The sequence below is a fragment of the Papio anubis genome, chromosome 6 (genome assembly GCF_008728515.1).
Source record: "Papio anubis isolate 15944 chromosome 6, Panubis1.0, whole genome shotgun sequence".
Classification (NCBI taxonomy): Eukaryota; Metazoa; Chordata; class Mammalia; order Primates; family Cercopithecidae; genus Papio; species Papio anubis.
In genome coordinates, this window is record NC_044981.1 from 110,483,145 (window position 1) to 110,505,946 (window position 22,802).

Here is a 22,802-nt window from a genome sequence, read left to right on the forward strand (position 1 = left end):
AAACTTTTCATTCTGAAGATGATCAGGAATTTTTGTTTGCCAGTTCGACTGACATTGAAAACCTACATTTGCCTATTATTCTCCATGCTTCCATGTAACCTAATAACCACTCAAACCACCAAAATGGTGGCCTCTAACAAGGCTGGGTTCTGGTACTGCTGGCTTCTTATTCTACGGCCCACATGTTTATATGCTGATAGATGCAAATACATGTAAGATTCTCTAAGGCCAGACATAAGTTCACTTGGCCTGTAACACAGCAGTGACCCTTGAAATGCAAGTACAAATCCACATTTTTTAGTTTCATATTAAACATTTCATGCTTCGTAGGAAACAATTAATTTCATCTATTAAAAGAAACCAAATGAGAAAAACTCCAACTAAATCTATCACTCATTGAGTCTATAAGCCCAGAAAAAAATTTAACTTCCTCTTGCCTTGGTTCATCTACATTAGCTCCTGAATGGATACACTGGGGCAGGGAGAAAGCCATTTTCTAGTCTTGTTTCCATACAGACTTGAGTTCTTCTCCCTGAACAACAGGAGTAACAGTTCAATTTTACTATAACACCAGTTCTGAGAGAATCAGCTGAAGGAACAAGGTATCACTTCAGCCACTGTGTCTTTCTAAAAGTTTCTTTCAGGGATGATACCTTAATTTATTTTTCCATTGCCTTTCTCTTTCTCCTAAAATACTAAGCACACACCAGGTTGGATAAATAATTGGCATTCAGTAAGTAAACTTATTATTATCTCTTTAATCCATAAAGATCTTTCTTAACTTTTTTTTTGTTGTTTATATTTTGAGACAGTCTTGCTCTGTCACCCAGGCTGGAGTGCAGTGGCACTCCACACAAACACGGTTCACTGTAGCTCCAACCTCCTGGACTCAAGCCATCCTCTCACCTCAGCCTCCCCAGTAGCTGGGACCACAGGTGTGTGCCACTGCACCCAGGTAATTTTTTAAAATTTTTTGTAGAGACAGGGTTTAGCCACATTGCCCTGGCTGGCCTCAAGTTCCTGGGCTCAAGCAATCCTCCCACCTCAGCCCCAAAAAGTGCTAGGATTACAGGCATGAGCCACCACACCCAATCTTAAAAATCTTTTTAAGATAACATTGTTTTATTAATAATTGAGATGTTTTGAACAAAGGTCATTAATATTAAGAACTTTTGTAGATCATTTAGTGTTACGAGTTTCTGCTAATGTGAACATATACTATTAAATAGTTTTATCATGTAGTGTCCACCCTAAATCTTTTGGGTAAATAAGATGGATTAAAAATAAATTATGCCAATTTAAAAATTTTAGTCTTCTGGATTTTTATTTTAAAATATTATTTCCTAATCTCCAGGAAAATTACAGTGTATTGATACTGAAAATGAACACATCTCCTATAACCTTGAAACCTATTACATAACATGTTATTGCTTCTTTTTTCCCCACTATTTCTCCCATGACATCACAATCAGTTCTTGAAAAGCTATTGACTCTTAAAAGTTGAGCTTCGCATTCTTACCTGGCACCCTCTTTGCCCAGTTGATCATGTGAACCAGCTCCCTGTCTGCCAGGTTGGTCAGTAAGCCCATCATCGAAGCTTCACTGAAGGGTCTGGTAGGATCATACTCAGAATAGAGTATAGGGGGCTCAGCATCCAGCAAGGCACTGACCATCTGGTCGGCCGTCAGGGACAAGGCCGGGCTGTTCTTCTTAGAGTGCTTGATCATAAGCGGGCTTGGCCAAAGGTTGGCAGCTCTCATGTCTCCAGCGGACCCCACTTCACCCCTGCCCTCCCCGTCATCTCTCTGGCGCTTGTGTTTCAACATTCTCCCTCCTCTTCGGTCTTTTCGTATCCCTGAAAACACAGGGGGAAGAAAAAACAATTAGTATATTTTTTTCCCATGTAAACTTTTATACAAAAAATTTTCAAAGCTAACCGTCTTTCATTTTATTTGAAGAAATACTTTCAAGCACAGGTGAGCTGGTAAGTGTTTAACAAGTGGCTCTCCAAGAGAAGAAGAAAAAGACTTCTATTTGTAGCAGTTGCCAATTTTCATGGTGTAAATACTGCCACCATAACAAACTTCAGGCCACTTGTCTGACATCAAATGGCTTACAAAACTCCTGAAAATTGAACAGTAGGCTTTGGTGAGCCCGTACAAACTGACTCTGACACACCAGGTAGGGATGTGTGTAGGTAACGAGTGTTATAAAAAGAACAAAATTCTAATTTTAGTTATTCTTAAAATATGATTTAGCATCAAAGACTACTTCTGCTAGGAATATTCTTTTAATAGTAAATTAAAAGGGCATTTTTAAAAGCATTTAGTCCAAGTAGACTTCTTAATGGGAAAGACTAAATAAGAATGACTTGCTCGTAAGGTATATTACAGCCTCTGGCCCCCTGGGGTGCTAAGTCCTTCACTGCTACTAACCTGCTCCTCATCACCCTAGGATTACCACAAGTCCCTCAAGTCGTTTACTGGATTTTAAGCTTTTCACAAATGTGTTTGTTTTTTCCTAACATAAAAGTTGTAAACGTCTGAAAAGAGTTTGTTTTATTTGATAATTTCCCCCCAAAGGTTTACCCAGCTGTGGTTCTCACTAACTAAATTATGAAATGGGGTGAAGAGGGGGGATCCAATCTTTTTGCAGTGATTCTTTGAGGTGTGGGCTCAGCACCTTAACCTGAAAAAGGCCATACTGTGCTGCCGAAATGTATTAACATCTGCCAAAAACAACTATTTTAAAAAGACAAAGAGCTTCTATATTTTCAAAAAAGTTAATCTCTCCAATATTTATCAGACAGCAATAATTCTTAGATTTAAATGAAGGAAGCAATCATTTTGATACAAAGTTAATACAACTATTTTTAATACCAAAGACATGAGAAATAAATGCTCTTTATAACATATCACTTGTTCTATCACTTTATAACAAATAACTAGTGTGAGAACTTTGTCTTGTTTTGTTTTAATCTGTAAACGTATTTGGACAAATGTGTAACTGAAATATATATATATGTTTTATACATATAAATATATATATATATAATATATTAAATGACACTTCAAAAACATAGAGAAGCCATGAACTCTTCCTATTTGCTCAGTATTAAAATAAGCATTTCTCATGAAATAGTAAACATTATAATAAAGATTATTATTAGTAATATGCATTCAGAACTTACTACATATTTTAAGCATTTACATACACTTTACATGGAAACACTTTAGAACTAATTTAGTTCTCACAATAATCTTGTAAGTTTGAGAAACCGTTACTTAAAGAGATGATCCAACTTGTACAAGATCATTCTCTATTAAGTATGATTCCAGATTCTGGCTCTGAAAAGAAGTTTGCTTTTGTTTTCAGTTAAGCAGAGATTTTGAATTTAATCTATTATGTAGGTACAAATTGAACAAGTTTCAGGACACTATGTAGGTACTAACTTAACAAACTGAGGGACACCTAAAAGTAAAAGATGAGAACAATGGCACCTGACCAGCCATTGTCCTTGGTCAGGCATTTCAACTTTTATTGCCAGATTTGCCAATGAGATCACAATATCTGAACTAAGGGAGATGATATGTCCACTCTACTCTCAACTCATCAGAGCATACCTGATGTATCACACTCATTGCTGGATCCTGAAACTATAAGAAAAATAAGCCTACTCAAGTTAGGGTAACTAGAAGGGTAAGGAGACATGAAATCAGGTCATATAGTGAGCAAATGAGGAACAAAGAAGGGTTAGCCTAGAGAAAGGAAAACATGGAGGAAACCTGAGCATCTCCTGTACATGAGTTGTTCTGCAGAAGACGGGTTCAACTTGTTCTTTATGAGCCCAAAGGCTAAAACAGAAGCAGGGTGTGGAAACTTTTTAGTTAGTTACAGCTCAATGTAAGGAAGCAGTTTGAAATAGTCAGAGCTGATGACAAAGATAGAAGCTCCCATCATAGGAAATGATGAGGGGGATCACTGGGGGTTTCCAAGAATAGGCTAGATGAAGACTTTCAAGGGATGTTCCCAAAGGATTCCATTATCCAGAAAGCATTTGCACTAGTTGACCTCCAGGAGCCTCTCCAATGCTGAGATTGTTCTATACGACTCTACCATCCTCTGTTTGAAACACTAGGAAAAAAAAAAAAAAAATGTAAGAGCAAGAGACTTGCGGTGGAAACCAGGGAAAAAATGTCAAAAGCAAAGAATCTTTCTCGGTTCAGATTTCTCAGGAAATTCTGAGGTCAGAGTTTTGAGATGAGTTCTAACTTGTATTTCCCTACTTTGTGTGAGGGCTGGGGTAAGAAAATGCCTGGTTCTTCAGTATTAGTCAGTGTATTACCCAAGTACTATTTATACCCCTATTCTACAAGTTTACAAAGAAATTAATAATGTGATCAAGTCTTACAGGAAAGATGCAGCAGTGATTACAATCTTTTAATAGCAGATCTACAGAAAGAAATAAAAGCAAGTGATTTGACTAAAAAAGAAATGGTTAGAAGGTGATATTGTTTTTCCTAAGGTGAAATCAAGAGTTACCAAATTATAACTACACAAGCATTTTACCTTTTAAAAATAAAGTACTTTAAAAATAATATGCTTCTTTCATAAATGTAATTTATCTTCCTTTAAAAAGATTCCAAAGAAAAGCACTTAGGTTAATAAAGCAAACAAAATGTAGTGTTATCACCCACTTTAAAAGGCTTCAGCAGTCATACTAAAGCTAATCCACTTTCCAGCAGAAGAATTTTAGAATCAATTCAGAAACTGATATTGGCAGTTATCAAAAATATTTCATCAAAGTATTTCTTCATTTAGTAAAAATCCGTTCAATACTTACAATGTATATTCACGGAAGATGCAGTAGTAAACAAAGACAGATCATGTTACCCTCCATCAAGTTTTCAGCTTGGAGGGAGGAAGACATTGATCAAAAGTTATTCAATATTCGTTGAATGAATTAATGAACAAATGAACTGCCAAAAGCACAGTGGATGGGAGGAAGTGACTGGGGAAGAAGGAGACAAAGAAAACGTTTCTAAGAAAGGATGTCACATTTAAATCAAATCATGATATTTCCCTTCTTGGAGGAATTTAGGAGCAAACTACTTAGATGGCTTAGTTATAGTACTATGTGAAGAAGTAAGTGGAACCACCACACCCATTTACATCTCACAACTGTATGATTCAGGTTGTTGAACACAAGACACACAGGTTTGGGCTTTGGAACAACAAAATGCAATTGGAAAGATGAGGAAAGAGAGATGACTATTTATAAAATCATCAAATAATCAAGTAGGTGAAAGTAGATTCACTTACACTAACAAATATTTTCTTTAATATACTGATATGGTTTGGCTGTGTCCCCATCCAAATCTCATCTGGAATTGTAGTTCCCATAGTCCCCACATGTTGTGGGAGGGGCTCAGTGGGAGGTAATTGAATCATGGGGGCACGTTTTTCCTGTGCTGTTCTCATGACAGTGAATAAGTCTCACGAGATCTGATGGTTTCATAAAGGGCAGTTCCCTTGCACATGCTCTCTTGCCTGCTGCCATATAAGACGTGCCTTTGCTTCCCCTTCACCTTCTGCCATGATTGTGAGGCCTCCCCAGCCATGTGGAACTGTGAGTTCATTATGCCTGTTTTTCTTTATAAATTACCCAGTCTCAGGTATTTCTTTATAGCAGTATGAAAATGGACTAATACATATACCCAAAATGTACTATGTTTTCCAAATTCCAAAGTCCCTACAAAGTGTACAAACAAAAAAAAAATTAGAAAATTATACATAGTATATGATCAACTGCATGTGATAGGATCCCAAGGGTATGGTTCAATGAAGAATGAATCCTCTTCTACATAGCAGTAGTGATTTTACACATTATTGGTGATAATATTGCATAGACATTTTATAGAAGTTCAAAAATATCTAACTAGAATTGAGTGGAAGAAGGTAGAAAAGAAAGTGACCTGACTTCTATTTCAGTTTTACCCCAGGTTAAGTGAAAACGGCAAATCAGAAACAACAGGTTGTGTCACTATGGAACATACAGCTTATTCTTAATTATATAGAATGGTGGACCACAGGAGTGGCATGGATAATTGAAATTCAAAGATCAAATTTAAAACTCATTCCTTGCTTCCTACCAAGACATTGTCTTGAATTGTTAGTAGACCAACAACACAGAGTGATATGGATTTTACTTAAGTTCACCCCCCGACTGTCTAACTTTTGTTAACTCTCAGGGGAGAAACCAAAAGGTCAAACTACCAGTTCATAAAGCAGAGGAAAAAACAAAAGAAACAATTAGTTTAGATCATGCAAATATTAAACAGGCAGCCTCTTGACAGTCAAGAAGTTTACTTGCAGTGACCAACATGTTGGCTTGGAATGCCATACACACAAGATACATTGTCATTCACACATGAGCATGCCGTTTTCCAGAATGGTTGAGCAGTATGTTCAACTGCACAACAGAGATATTGTGCCCTGGATAGCTAGTGTACACTGTCATTATCTCTCAAGTTACATAACTGACTAGACAATATTTGCATCAAAGCAAATTTCTTTGTACCTCTTTTCAAAATTTTAACCTTAAAAATGATTGAAGGATTTCTCTAACAAGACCCACCTGTTTTATATAAGGGATCGAGATACCAAGCTCTCTTTCATCCTGCAAGCCCACTGTAAGTGTGAAATGCCACCAGTTTGAATTTCATCTCCTTGGGTTAAAGCAACTGTAATATCCTCATCACATTGTTGTAAGGATTTAGAAAGGCTGAGTATAAAATTTCCACTTAGCAGTAATCAAGGTGGATTTGAATGATTCTAATCCACCTAGGAGGTATTCACTTAGGGGAATTGATTAAAGCAATAAACACAGGCAACAGGAATGAGGAGGAAAAGGAAAGAGATGGTACGGAGGGCACTCTCTAGGGGAGGTGAGCCCTAAGGAATCTCTTCAAAGTCTGCCTGGACTTGGAAGCTAGGTAGAAAGGCGGTACAGGGGACAACTTGTGACAAGGTGAAAGGAGCTGAAGACACATCAGCTGCTTAAACAATTATGTCCTGGCCCTAAAATCAAAAGATCTGTCCTAATGAGTCAAATGCCTAATGAGGCATTTTCAAAGACTACCTCTAATTACTTCAGTTTGTTTAATCATCTGTTTTTTTCATTCAAATTTTTTGGCTTGGCTATCGTATCTCAGAAAAAGTTAACATACTGCCTGAGTATTCATTAGGAATAGAATTCATTGGATGATGCTTCTAATGCACTCTAATTTTTACATTTTCTTTCGTTGGAATGAGCTTTTTTCTTAATATGCTATGCTTCCAGAAAAAAACTAGTATAACATCAGTAAAGTTATTTCTCTCCAGTTTCCCATGACTACTTTCATGTATTATTAGATATTTTGAACATTTGCATAATCACTTTCTTTTGTTTCTCAATAATTCATGAGGTATTAAGAGGCAAGACAAAGAAATACACTGAGCTTTTAAATTCAACATGTTAAAGAAAACAGGAGTGCTGATTAATTAAGAATTAAATAAAGACAATAACTAATAAAACTTTCTCTGGAGAGACTCCCCAGTATCAATTCTAACACTCTCCCTTCAAATACTATAAGGTAAGTACTGTCATTGTCCCCCATTTAACAGAAAAGAAAGAAGTTCAGATTAACTACCATGCTCAAGGTCATACCACGGGCAGCACAGAGGTTTGAATCAAGGTCTGTCTGCCTCCAAAGCCTCAGTACCACAATGTCATTGATTGTAAAGCGTTGGTAAGACCATTATATCATGATGTATCATTACACTATGTAATTCATGCAATTACAGATTATTATTATTATTAGTGTTATCACAGCCTCTAAATGTTTCAGGTCAAGGAACTATAAATTATCTGGTTCACTTAAAGCTACTTAATGTTCTTTCCTTCTCTCCTTTCATACCTACAAACTCACCTTAACCCACTGAGCATTTCCTTACATGTCCCTGCCTATAGTCCCCTCCTTGCTGTCTTTAAGCCTCCCTCCTAGTTCATAGGTTCTTTCTTGCCTAGATCATTGCAGCAGTTCCTAATTTGTCTTCTTGCCTATCTTCAGTCTTCCCTCCAACCCAATTAACTGATCTCACCTATCTTCAATCTTCTCTGCAACAATGACTGCCTTAGCCATCAGCAGGAATTAACTATACTCTGAAAACTCTTGGCAGTTCTACGGTGCTACTAGAGGTGGTGCTGTTGAGGTTTCTGGTCATCTCGTACCCCCCATTTTGTCTAAAGCAGCTATGCTTTAATATGTATTTTTTATGCTGGGATTAGGGGAAGAACTTATTTTAGATAGAGTTTACTGGTTTTATTTTACATTTTAAAAGCTACTGATCTCCTGAATAAAATCAAACTCTAAGATTCATGAATTTCCACAAATAGTCTCAAAGTACTTTTCAAACCTATCTTTACAAATCCCCTCCAAAAGCCTTTGTTTTTTATAAAACAAGGATGAGCCTGTGCCTCTTTTTATAATACTTCCCAACACCACCTTGTTCTTTTTCTATGCCTCCTCTTGCATTGGCCTTGAAAACCCAATTAACACCCCGTTTCATCCATAGTGAATCTTAGACCCCACTCTAGTTTTATGGCTCTACTTCCCCTGTTCTTGTAGTTTTTCTTTCCTGTGCCATTCATTTGGCAACTATGATGTTCTACCCTATATATATACTTACACCTAGGTTCCTCCCAACTTGCTGTGGCCTGAAACTTCTCTCCAGGCTGGAAGCAATCAGAAGGCTCACCCCAATTTTTTTCCCTTTCTTATGAAATACCATCCTGCACTGATTGATGTCCAAGGTTTAAAGACAACAGTGTCATGTCCAGTGTTTTGTCCAGTTTTTGTTTGTTTATTGTATTTTCTGGTGGGAAGGTAGATGTAGCCCTTGTTACTCCACCTTGTCCAGAAGCAGAAGTTTCCAGTAATTATTTTGGTCATCTGTTTAACAAAATCCTTTAACCTCGTCTTTTCTCATGAACAAACTGCCAATTTGAAATTCTTAGTTTCTTCTTCTAGAGTTTTGCTGGCATGGACCTTATTAGGATTTCCCTTTCTTTTCCCATAAAGTGTAACAAGCAAAAACAATTTCAAGCCCAGCTGAGAAAAACTGGAGGGTGGGAAAGTAAAGATTACGTTTAGCAGACAAAGGATGCCCTATTTACCATCCCCCAAATTCTCCCACATGGCAAGTTTAGGGGCCCCATTTCCTCAAAGCTGCTCTCCCCAAGTCTTAGAATGAACTAGGTTTCATTGATTCGGAGGAGCAAGTCCTGCCTTCCCCACCTGCTGACCATGGGAACATTTCCGTCTTCATTCATCTAATGATGCACTCTGATACAGATTACAATGACTGGGAGAGGGAGACAAGGTTGTTGTCTATCCCTTTACAGTGCAGCTAGGGAGTACAGCACGGTCCCGATGACCTCAGATGAGGGGTCACAGTGCAAATATAACTCTTCCTTTATTAAATGGGATGACACACCCTGTTGTAGGAGCAGGTTCCCAAGGTAAGTTGGAAAGGTCTTTCTGTTTCATGTTACATAATGAAAAAGGGCACGGACTGATGTGACTGATCTCCAGGATTTGAATACATCCCAAAGTAAGACTCTTCAGTTTCAGAATCTTCTAGAAGTTCAGAATCACTAAGAAATTCAGAATCACCTAAAGTTACAGAAATTTAGAAAAGCTGATGACCAAGGAGAGATTTCATCATTTGTTGGAGTATATTAAAGTGAGTTGTTCTTTGTAGGATGTTTTTTGGAAAATATTGAAATCTGTAATGAATTAACTAATTGGTGTAACACTCACTTGTGAATTCTTGGTTTCCCAGCATCTTAGTTGCCTTCCTACATTTGGCGAATTCCCCAGTACATGAGTTGGTGGTTGCCAGGACTTGCTTTCCATCACAAAAGCTATAAGGACAATTACTGTTGTCTGTGGCTCCGGACTCTAGGGTGAAGGTAGGTGACCTGGGCCCCACCTGCATGCAGCCTGTTCCCCTGCGACTGTGAAGTCTGGACACAGGACAATTCAGCCTGCTGTCCTGTGGTGGATCTGCAGTCCAGGAGTGAAGGCAGTGGCTCCTGCCAGGCTGCCCCCAAGGCATCACACTGATGAAGTGCTGGCTGCTATGCCATGCTGACTGCCTCTTGGTTTCTACCTGTTTTCCGAGCCTGGTTATTCATCCTTCACATTAAATCTGTGATCAAACCAAAATTACTTCAATAATTTCTTTTTCTGCTGAAGTGAGAACCAGTTTGTCTTGCTTGCAATCAGTAATAATAATTATTATTATGATGATAAACTAACATTTATTTAGCACTTGCCAGATCCCAATTGCTCATCTAAGCTCTTGACTAAGTTACACCATGTAATTTTCAAAGCCACAATGTAAGGTAGGTGCTATTAGTATTCCTTTCTATAGCCAAGGAAACTGACACATGAAGATGGGGTTTGAACCCAGGCAGGCTGATTTCAGAGCCCATAATTTTAATTACCATGGCACAACTGCCTTAGGAAACACTGACTGGCACGATCTGTAGAAACCTACATGCACTGTCAATCAATATAAATCTGTTCTGTGTTTACATGTGGGGTTCTAGAATCCTTAGAGGGCAAATTATTATATAAGCCAGAGCCTCTATTGATCCAGTATGGATACAATCATGATTCTGTAATTGCTGGAATTATCAGCTATAACATTTCTTATTAGAGATTTCAAAAATGCACACATTTTTGAAAAATAATTTCAAAAATAATTTCCCTGTTTTCCCCCTGATGCTTTTATTTTTGGAAATTATTTACCTATTAATAGACTCTAGTGCTTGAATATCAGATGTAGTAAAATAGGTTATTATTCTGCACATGGAGCAGATAGACTAAAACTGCTATCTCCTGCCAAAATTAGTTCTCAAAATCATCTTCATGATGATTTTTTAAAGGTACTACAACTGGCTGAGAATGGTTAAAAGAGCCCCCAAGGAATGGAAGAATGTCATGTATCACTTATGTAAAATGTACACATGCTCATTCACTTTGAATCAGCTTTAATTTTATTCATTCACTTAATACAACAAAGTTATTGAGAGTCAGGCACTGCTCTGGGGCAAAAAGACAAATCCCTACCCTCACAATGTCATATTTTTATGAGGAAGATAGACAATAAACAAATAAACATATGATGTCTGATAATGGTAAGTGCTAGGGGAAAAAACAAAGTGGAAAGCAGGGGAAGAGGATGTTTAGATCAGGGACTACCTCTCTGTGCTGTAGAAACCAGAATGAAGTGAGGAAGGTAAACGAGCAACACACAAATGCTGACACTGGGAAGGAAATGGGCTCGAAGCTTTCTAGCAAGAGCCAAAGACCAGGGAAAGTCACAGCAGCCTGAACAAGGGAAAAGTAAGACAAGGGAGGCCAATCCCACAGGGCCATGCCAGCTAAGGTGAGAGCTTGCATTGTACTCTAAAAGAGATGAGAAGCCACTGCTTTCCACAGAGCAGAGGAGTGCCAATGATAGAGTTTATAGTTTTGGAAGAACTCTTGGCTGTTGGAAGAACTCAAAGATCAAAAGTTACAAAATAAGTTAGGAAGCCATTGCAGTTGACGAGGTAACAGGGGTTTGTATTAGGGTTATTTCAAAAATGGTGAGAAGTGCCTGAGTTTAATTTATTTTAAAAGTAAAGCCAGTAAGACATGCTGATGGATTGGATGTGGAATGTCAGGAGAGAGATAAACAATTGTGATTAAGAGTTCAAGGGCTCTCATGGAAAAAGAAGACAACACACAATAAAAGATGGGTAATATGAGCAGAAAGATAGAAATTTTAAGAAAGAATCAAAAGCAAATGCTAGAAATGTAAAAATGGTATAATCAGTGAGCTGAAAGATAAGTCAACAGAAACGTCCCAAACTGAAATGTAAAGAATCAAAAGAATGAAAAAGCAAAAAGTATAACAAACGTATGCATAATTGGAATACCATAAAGAAAAAAAAAGAAAGGAGAAGAGGAAATATTTGAGGTAATGTTGACTGATAACTTTTCAAAATTAATGACAGACACCAAACCACAGATCCAGGAAGCTCAGAGAATATCAAGAAGATAAATACACGCCACTCCTTACAAAAAACAAAAGAAACAACACCTAGGCATATTGTATTCAAACTGCAAAAAAAACCAAAGACAAGGAGAAAATCTTGAAAAAGCCAGAGTCGGGGCAGGGAAACACCTAACTATAGAGAACAGGATGAAATACAGCAGATTTCTCTTCAGAAACCACACATTAATAAAGAAAGTGAAGTAAAATATATAAAATGTTGAAAAAAGTGACCAATCTAGAATTCTAGATGCAGGGAAATCATCCTTCAAAAGTGAAGATTAAAAAAAAAAATCACGCAAAAATTCAGAGAATTCATCACCAGCAGACTTGCCCTGCAGAGTATGTTAAAAAATGTTCTTCAAGCAAGAGGAAGGTGATATAAGTCAGAAACTTGGATCTACATAAATCATGGAAGATAATCACAGAATGTGTAAATTAAGGTAAAATAAAAGGAAATTTATTTTAGAAAGGATTCTAAATTCTTTCCAAATTCTTAATTGATGTAAACAATAGGATTATAAGTCATGCTGCTATAAAGACATATGCACATGTATGTTTATTGCAGCACTATTCACAATAGCAAAGATTTGGAATCAACACAAATGTCCATCAGTGACAAACTGGATTAAGAAAATGTGGCACATATACACCATGGAATACTATGCAGCCATAAAAAAGGATGAGTTTGTGTCCTTTGTAGGGACATGGATGCAGCTGGAAACCATCACTCTCATCAAACTATCGCAAGAACAGAAAACCAAATACCGCATGTTCTCACTCATAGGTGGAAATTGAACAATGAGATCACTTGGACACAAGAAGGGGAACATCACACACCGGGTCCTATTGTGGGGAGGGGGGAAGGGGGAGGGATAGCATTAGGAGATATACCTAACGTAAATGACGAGTTAATGGGTGCAGCACACCAACATGGCACATGTATACATATGTAACAAATCTGCACATTGTGCACATGTACCCTAGAACTTAAAGTATAATAATAAAAAAATTCATTGAATATCAAACACATAGTATAAGAAAACATATCATACTTAATTAAAATTTTTCATATTGATTACATGTGGAAATGATATTTTAGATATACTTGACTAAATAAAATATAATCTTTAAAAAAACAATAACTGCCTGTTTAAAATCATAATAGTAACAATGTATAGGTGATTATAATATATAGGTAAGCAAAATGAATGACAGCTACATCACAAGGGACAGTAGGGAGGAACTGAGAATACTATGTTATAATATTCTTATATTTCATGCAAAGAGAAATAGTGTTATTTGAAGGTGTATTTAGAATAGTTAAAAATGTATACTGTGAACTTTAGGGGCACCAGTACAAAAATTCTTTAAAGAAGTATAGTTAGGCTGGGCGTGGTGGCTCACTCCTATAATCCCAGCACTTTGGGAGGCCAAGGCCGGTGGATCACCTGGGGTCAGGAGTTTGAGACCAGCCTTACCAACATGGAGAAACTCCGTCTCTACTAAAAATACAAAATTAGCCGGGCATGGTGGTACATGCCTGTGATTCCAGCTACTTGGGAGGCTGAGGCAGGAGAATCGCTTGAACCCAGGAGACAGAGTTTGCGGTGAGCCAAGATCACACCATTGCACTCCCACCTGAGCAACAAGAGCAAAACTCTGTCTCAAAAAAAAAAAAAAAAAAAAAAGGAGTATAGTTAATACTCTAAGAGAAAAGATAAAATGGTATTACATACATTGCTCAAATAAAACTATGAAAGACCAAAAAGGAGCCTTTGACAACAAATATGAAACAGTTAACAAACATAGGTTTATTTTTATTCAAATATATCAACACTTGCTTTAAATATAAATTATTTAAATATACCAATTAAAAGATGGAAGTTGTCAGATTGAATTTTAAGGAAGACCAAACTATACGTTGTCTACAACAAGCCCCATTTATTTATTTATTTATTTATTTATTTATTTATTTATTTTAATTCTCCTGCCTCAGCCTCCTGAGTAGCTGGGACTACAGGTGGCTGCCTCCACACCCAGCTAATTTATTTTTAATTTTTTATTTATTTTTATTTATTTATTTTTTATTTTACTTTAAGTTCCAGGATACCTGTGCAGAATGTGCAGTTTTGTTACATAGGTATACAAGTGCCATGGTGGTTTGCTGCACCTATTAACCTGTCATCTAGGTTTTAAGCCCAGCATGCAAAATACTTTATTTGGTATTTGTTCTAATAACAATGCCCACTTTAAATATAATAACTCTGATATGTTAAAAGTAAAGGAATGGAGAAAGATATACCATGCTAACATTCATAAAAATAAAGCTGAAGTGGTTATATTAATTTCATGCAAAGCAGACTACCGAAGAAGGAAAAGTATCAAGGATAAAGATTACGATAAAGGGGTCAACTGTTCAAGATGATATAACAATGGTAAATATGTGTATATATGTGTATACCTAACAAAAGTGAATCAAAACACATGAAGCAAAATGGTTGAAACTAAAAGGGGAAATAGACAAGTCCAAACCATTATTATACTTAGAAACTTCACCATTCCCCTGTCAGTAATTGCTAGTGTGAGCAGGCAGAAAATTAATACAGATATAGTTGACCTAAACGGTATGATTAATCAACATGATCTAATTAATATTTATAGAATACTCCATCAAACCACAACTGAATACACATTCTTCTCAAGCTCTGATGGAATACACACCAAGATAGACCACATTCTGGGTCACAAAACATCCTTAACACATTTAAAAGAATAGAAATTGTACAAAGTAGGCCTCACACCAAAGTGGAAATAAATTAGAAATCAACAGAAAGATAGCTGGAAAATTTCAAAATATTTAGAGATTAAACAACACACTTTTAAAGAACGTATGAGTCAAAGAAAAAGCCTCAAAAGGAATTGTAAACTATTTTGAACTAAAAGAAAATAAAAATAGAACATCAAAATTTGTGGGACGCAGGAAAAGCAGTGCTTAGAGAAAAATTCATAGCATTAAGTAAATATATTAGATAAGAAAATTATATAATATCAAAAACCAACCTAAGCCACCGCCTTGGAAAACTAGAGAAGAAAAAACTAGATAAGCTTAAAGCAAGCAGAAGAGAAAGAATAATACAGACAGTTCCCAACTTAAGATGGTTTCATTTATGATTATTTTGACTCCACATGGTGCAAAAGCAACATGCATGCATTCAGTAGAAACTGTATTTTCAATTTGCAATTTAGATCTTCCCCTGTGCTAGCAATATGTGGGACAATACTCTCAATTAATGCTGGGCAGCAGCAGCAAGCCACAGCTCTCAGTCAGCTATGTGATCCTCAGGGTAAACCATCAATACTCCATAGTGTGTTTTGTTGCCAGATCATTTTGCTCAACTATAGGTTAATGTATGTGTTCTGAGCACATTTAAGGGAGGCTAGGCTAACCAATAATGTTCGGTAGGTCAGGTGCTTTACATGCATTTTTGATTTATGATATTTTCAAATTACAGTGGATTTATTGGGACACAAGCCTATCATAAGTCAAGGAGCATCTGAAATTACAGCAGAAGGCAATAAAATTGAAAACAGAAACATAATAAAGAAACTCAGTGAAACAAAAATTGGTTCTTTTAAAAGATCAGTAAAATTGATAAACTTCTATTCAGGCTAATTAAGAAAAAGAAGCCGGGCACGGTGGCTCACGCCTGTAATCCCAGCACTTCGGGAGGCCGAGGCAGGCAAAGCACTTGAGGCCGGGAGTTCAAAACCAACCTGGCCAAAATGGCAAAACCTCATCTCTACTAAAAATACAAAAAAAATTAGCCAAGTGTATTGGAGCATGCCTGTAATACCAGCTACTCGGGAGGCTGAGACATGAGAATCACTTGAACCCAAGAGGCAGAGGTTGCAGTGAGCAGAGATCACACCATCGCACTCCAGCCTGGGTGGCAGAGTAAGACACTGGCAAAAAAAAAGAGAGACAGAAAACATAAATTACCAATATCTTTTTTTTTTTTTTTTTTTTTTTTTTTTTTTTTTTTTTTTTTTTGAGACGGAGTCTCGCTCTGTCACCCAGGCTGGAGTGCAGTGGCCGGATCTCTGCTTACTGCAAGCTCCGCCTCCCGGGTTTACGCCATTCTCCCGGCTCAGCCTCCCGAGTAGCTGGGACTACAGGCGCTCGCCACCTCGCCCGGCTAGTTTTTTGTACTTTTTAGTAGAGACGGGGTTTCACCATGTTAGCCAGGATGGTCTCGATCTCCTGACCTTGTGATCCGCCCGTCTCGGCCTCCCAAAGTGCTAGGATTACAGGCTTGAGCCACCGCGCCCGGCAATTACCAATATCTTAAATGAAAAGAAGTCACCATGACATTGGTCTCTTGGAGATTAAAAGGATAATAAAGGAATATTATGAACAACTCTACGCTCACAAATTTGATAATTTGGAGGAAATGGACCAATTCCTTGAAATACACAAACTACCAAAACTCACACATGGAGAAATAAATAACCTAAATGTCTCCATATATATTAAATATATTGATTCAATTACTAATTACCTTCCAATAAAGAAATCATCTGGCTCAGATGGTGGCAAGATTATTTCTAACAAATTTTCAAGAAAGAAATTGTGCCAATTCTCTACAATCTCTTTTAGTAAACAGAGGCAGAGGAAACACATCCTAACTCATTCTGAGTCTAGAATTATCCTAACACCAAAATCAGATAAAGATATTACAAGAAAGTAAAACTAGAGACCAATATCTCTCCTGAGCACTGGCACAAAATCTCAACAAAATATTAGCAAGACAGAACAAACAATGCATCAAATAAATTATACATCATGAACAAATGGGATTTATTCCATGTCTGAAGGCAAATTCAACATTTGAAAATAAATCAGTATAATCTGTCACATTAAGAGTGAAAATGGGAAAAGTCATATGATCATATTAATTGACACAGGAAAAGTATTTGACAAAATTCAACTGCTATTTATGATAAAAACTCAGCAAATTCAGAATAGACAAAAATTTCCTCAATTTCACAAAGGAAATTTTAAAAACCAATAGCTAACATTATCCTTAATGGTGAAAAACTAAACACTTTCCCCTGAAGATGAGGATAAGTCTAAGATATCTTATCTCATTCCTCCTATAATACATTATACTAGAAATACTAGCAAGTGCAATAAGGCAAAAAAATAAAAAATAAAAAATAAAAGATATATAGATTGGGAAGGAAGAAATAAAACATCTTTATTCACAGATGGCATGATTATCTATGCAGATAATTCCAATGAATTAACAACAACAAAAAACTCCACTGGAACTAATAAGTAATGATGCCAAGGTTAAAGGATCTAATGTCAATATACAACAGTCAATTTCTTTCCTACATCTCATCATGAATAATAGGAATTCAAAGTTTAGAAAACAATACCATTTACCATAGTACATTCAATACAAAGATATAAATTAACAAAGTATGTACAAGGCCTATATGTAAAAAACTATAAAACAATGAAAAATCAAAGAAGATCTTAAAAAGATGAAGAGATAATTAATAGTCAGAAATTGAAAGCTCAATATTGTTACATGTTCATATTATTCAATATTGATAAAATGTCAGTTCTTCCCAACTTAATTAACAGATTCAGAGTAATCTAAATCCAAATCCCAATCATCTATTTTGTAGAAATTGACAATTGATTCTAACATGTTTAAAGAAAGGCAAAAGACCTAGAATAGCCTTTAATACTGAAGAAGAACTAAAATTCTGAAGAAGGTGGAGCACTTGCACTATTTCATTTCAAGACTTACCATAAAGGCTATAGTAATAAAGGTAGTATGGTACAGGTTAAAGTATAGACAGATGGACCAGTGAAACAGAATAACAAGTCCAGAAATAGATCCACACAAATAAGGTCAACTGATCTTTGACAAAGAAGAAGAGCCAATTAAATGGGAAAAAGGTCATGTTTTCAGAAAATATTACATTGATTATCCTTAAGATATACATAAAAAGAAAATGTTGCTGAAGCAATTGGACATCAATGTGGAAAAAGAAAAACTTATTCACAAACCTTACACCTTAAACAAAACTTAAAGCGAATCATTGATCTAAATATATAATGCAAAATTACAAAACTACTTCTTGAAGAAAACAGAAAAAATTCTATATGATATTGAATTTGGTGATAAGTTTGCATATACAACACCAATAGCACAATCTACAGAAGAAAAAAATTCATAAGTTGGACTTCATTAAAATTTAAATTTCTACTCTGAAAAAAACAATTAAGAGAATAAAAAGATAAGCCACAAACTGGGAGAAATTATTTGTGAAATACATGGCTGATAAAAGACTTGTCATCGAAATATACAAAGAAAAAACTCCTCAAACTCAACAAAAAGAAAACAAAAAGCCGATTTTATGTATGTATGTATTTTGAGACGGAGTTTCGTTCTTGTTGCCCAGGCTGAAGTGCAATGGTTCAGTCTCGGCTCACGGCAACCTCTGCCTCCCGGGTTCCAGCGATTCTCCTGCCTCTGCCTCCCAAGTAACTGGGATTACAAGTGTCCGACACCATGCCTGACTAATTTTTGTGTTTTTAGTAGAGACGGGGTTTCACCATGTTGGCCAGAATGGTCTCGAACTCCTGACCTCAGGTGATCTGCCTGCCTTGGCTTCTCAAAGTGCTGGGATTACAGGCGTGAGCCACTGTGCCCAGCCCAAAACCCCACTTTTAAAATGGGCAAAAAATCTGACATACACCTCATTGAAGAATATATACAGTTGGCAACAAATGAAAAAATGCTAAGTATCACTAATCATCAGAGAAATGTAAATTAAAGCCATGATGAGATACCATCTCACACCAGTCAGAATGGCTACTATTAAAAACTCAAAAAAAAAAAAAAAAGAACACAGATGCTGGGGAAGTTATGGAGAAAAGGGAACACTCATACACTGCTGGTGGGAGTGTGAATTAGTTCACCCATTGTGGAAAGCAGTGTGGAAATTCCTCAAAGACCTAAAAGGAGAAGTACCATTAAACCCAGTAATCCCATTACTGGGTATATGCCCAGTGGAATATAAATTGTTCTACCATAAAGACACATACACATGTATGTTCATTGCAACACCATTCACAATAGCAAAAACATGGAACCAACCTAAATGCCCATCAATGGTAGGCAGGATTAAAAAAAAAAAATGAAGTACATAGACACCATGGAATACTATGCAGCCATTAAAAAACAAACAAACAACAAAAACAAAAAGAAAAACACGAGAGCATGTCCTGTACAGGAACAAGGATGGAGCTAGAGGACATTATCCTTAGCAAACTAATGCAGAAATGGAAAACCAAATACTGCATGTTCTCACTTTTAAGTGAGAGATAAATAATGAGAACCAATGGGCATAAAGAGGGGAACAAGAGACATTGGGGCCTATGTGAGGGAAGAGAGTGGAAGGAGCGAGAGGATCAGGAAAAAGAACTATCAAGAACTGTGCTTAGTACCTGGGTGAGAAGATGATCTGTACACCAAACGCCTGTGACACAAATTTGCCTGTATTAACAAATGTACATATGTACCCCAAACCTAAAATAAAAGTTACAAAATAAAATAAAAAGAAAAATTAATTTTAAAAATATATAGTTGGCAAAAAAAACCTTGTGAAAATATCCTCAATATTTTTTGTCATTAAGAAATTGCAGGCCAGACTCGGTGGCTCATGCCGATAATCCCAGCACTTTGGGAGGCCGGGATGGGTAGATCACGAGGTCAGGTGTTCAAGACCAGCCTGGCCAGTATGGTGAAACCCCGTCTCTACTAAAAATACAAAAATTAGCTGGGCGTGGTGGCAGCCACCTGTAATCCCACCTACTCAGGAGGCTGAGGCAGAGAATTGCTTGAACCTGGGAGGCGGAGGTTGCGGTGAGCCAAGATCGCGGCACTGTACTCCAGCCTGGGCAATAGAGTGAGACTCCATCTCAAAAAAAAAAAAAAAAAAGAACTGCAAATTAAAACAATCAAATACTGCTACACATCTATTACAATAGTTAAAATCCAAAACACTGACAAAAATCAAATGCTGACAAGGATGTGGAGCATCAAGAAATCTCATTCATTGCTGGTGGGAATGCAAAATGGTACACCTATTTTGGAAGATAGGTTGGCAGTTTCTTAGGAAGCTAAACATGTTATTATCACAATGATGTAGAAATTGAATTGCTAGATATTTACCCAACTAATTCGAAAATACACGTGCACACGAAAACCTGCACAAAAATGTTTAGAGCAGTTTCATTCATAATTGCCATAAATTTAGAAGCAATCAAGAGGTCCTTCATCAGAGTGGATAAATAAAAGTATTATTCAGTGATGAAAAAGAAATGAGCTATCAGTCCATGAAAATATAAGGATGAAACTTACATGAATATTGCTAAGTGAAAGTGGCCAGTCTGAAAAAGCTACGTATTGTATGATTTCAATTAGGTGAAATTCTAGAAGAGACAAAAGAAAGGTATTAAACAGACCAGGGGTTGTCAGGAGTTCAAGGTGGGAAGGAGGGGTTGAATTAGTGAAACACAGGATATTTTATAGAGTAGAGAAACTATTCTATGCTACAGCAATAGAAACTATTCTATTCCACAGGAACTGTATTACTATAATGGTGATATGACACATTAAATACTTGTCAAAATCCATAAAGCTTTACAGAACAAAGAATAGACCACAATGTATCCAAACTTTAAAAGTAAATTTAGGAGGTCAGGGGAAACTGGGATGGAATGCAAAATATTACAAAAGAATTTAAATGTATGACAAATATATGAAACAAACTCACTAAAAGACTTAGAAAAATAAGGCGCTAACCTAAGTAACTTGGAAAATGAGTAAGTGGACTCTGTCAGAATAAAGGCAAAGGAACTGTATATAAACACGATACTCCAGTTGATAAAGTTGTTTCTTACCTGAGTACAGATTAACAATTCTGAAACTTCCATACAAGTATACTGGAAATAAATAATTAAGTAAACAAATAGCAGGTGGTAGGAGCCTGGTTTCTCACTGTTGGTGTAGGAAGTGACAGATGAGTAAGAGGAGAAGGCTAGAATGTTCCATGATGTTGCAGGTTAGAGTTGGAGACATCAGTAAGTACTTAGGTTTAGCCTAAGATAGATACAGATGGTTACAAGTTGAAGTATTTTTATATGTGTGTAGATATATAGGTTGGTACACACACATACATCTTTTTGCACTACCAGCTTAGTGGATCTAGAAGTAACAACACCCAATAACAACAAGTACACCAACTGCCCATATCTTGGTTTTCATTGAAGGAAATTATTGCTCCTTGGAGAAGTGGCTGATCGTAGAACTGGGGCAAGAAATACAGAAGATAAGTCTGAACTATCTTGTAGCAACAGAAAGTAAGAAAAGGCTTTAAAAAAAACCTACAATGATATGTAAGAAGCCAAAGAGATATAGGAGCCAACTGAAAAAGCTCCAAATGGCCAAAGCTGGAACAAGATGAGTTATAAAATAAAATAGTATTGGACTGTACCCAAAGCATAAATATTCATGAGTTCTAGATGACTGACACTACTTGTTGACTAAACAAGTTAATGGAGGAGAATAGACACTTCCAAATGATTTATAGAGCTACTCCACCCTTAAAGAGGTAGAGCATATCTTCTCACTCCTTAAATATGAGATCCATTTAAGTCTTTAATCCATCTTGAGCTAATTTTTGTATAAGGTGTAAGGAAGGGGTCCAGTTTCAATTTTCTGTATATGACTAGCCAGTTCTCCCAGCACCATTTATTAAATAGGCAATCCTTTCCCCATTGCTTGTTTTGGTCAGGTTCCTCGAAGATCAAATGATTGTAGATGTGCGGTCTTATTTCTGAGTTCTCTATTCTGTTCCTTTGGTCTATGTGTCTGTATTTGTACCAGTACCATGCTGTTTTGGTTATTGAAGCCTTGTACTATAGTTTGAGCCCCCTAGAAGAAAATCTAGGCAATAAATACCATTCAGGATATAGGCACAGGCAAAGATTTCATGACAAAACTGCCAAAAGCAATTGCAAAACAAGCCAAAATTGACAAATGAGATCTAATTAAACTAAAGATCTTCTGCACAGCAGAAGAAACTACCATCAGAGAAAACACGCAACCAAATGAGTGAGGGAAATTTTTTGCAATCTATCCATCTGACAAAGGTCCAATATCCAGAATCTACAGGGAAATTAGACAAATTTTCAAGAAAAAACAAACAACCCTATTAAAAAGTGGGCAGAGGACATGAACAGACACTTCTCAAAAAAAGACATTCATGAGGCCAACAAACATATGAAAAAAGCTCAACATCACTGATCATTAGAGAAACGCAAATCAAAACCACAATGAGATACCATCTCACACCAGTCAGAATGATGATTATTAAAAAGCCAAGAAACAACAGATGCTGACAAGATTGCAAAGAAATAGGAACACTTTTACACTGTTGGTCGGAATGTAAATTAATTAGTTCAACCTTTGAGGAAGATGGTGTAGCGATTCCTCAAAGATCTAGCACTAGAAATACCATTCAATCTGGCAATCCCATTACTGGGTATATACCCAGTGAAATAT

The 22,802-nt window shown here is 36.6% G+C and overlaps 1 protein-coding gene across 13 annotated transcripts in view; it reads right to left on the bottom strand.

The window, feature by feature from the left end:
• ESR1 (estrogen receptor 1) overlaps positions 1–22,802 on the bottom strand; it is a 447,068-nt gene that overhangs the window by 158,432 nt on the left and 265,834 nt on the right. For all 13 annotated transcript variants that reach the window (XM_009205860.4, XM_017957428.3, XM_017957417.3 and 10 more), the window contains 1 exon segment: positions 1,520–1,855. In XM_009205860.4, coding sequence (XP_009204124.1) covers positions 1,520–1,855 — 336 coding nt within the window.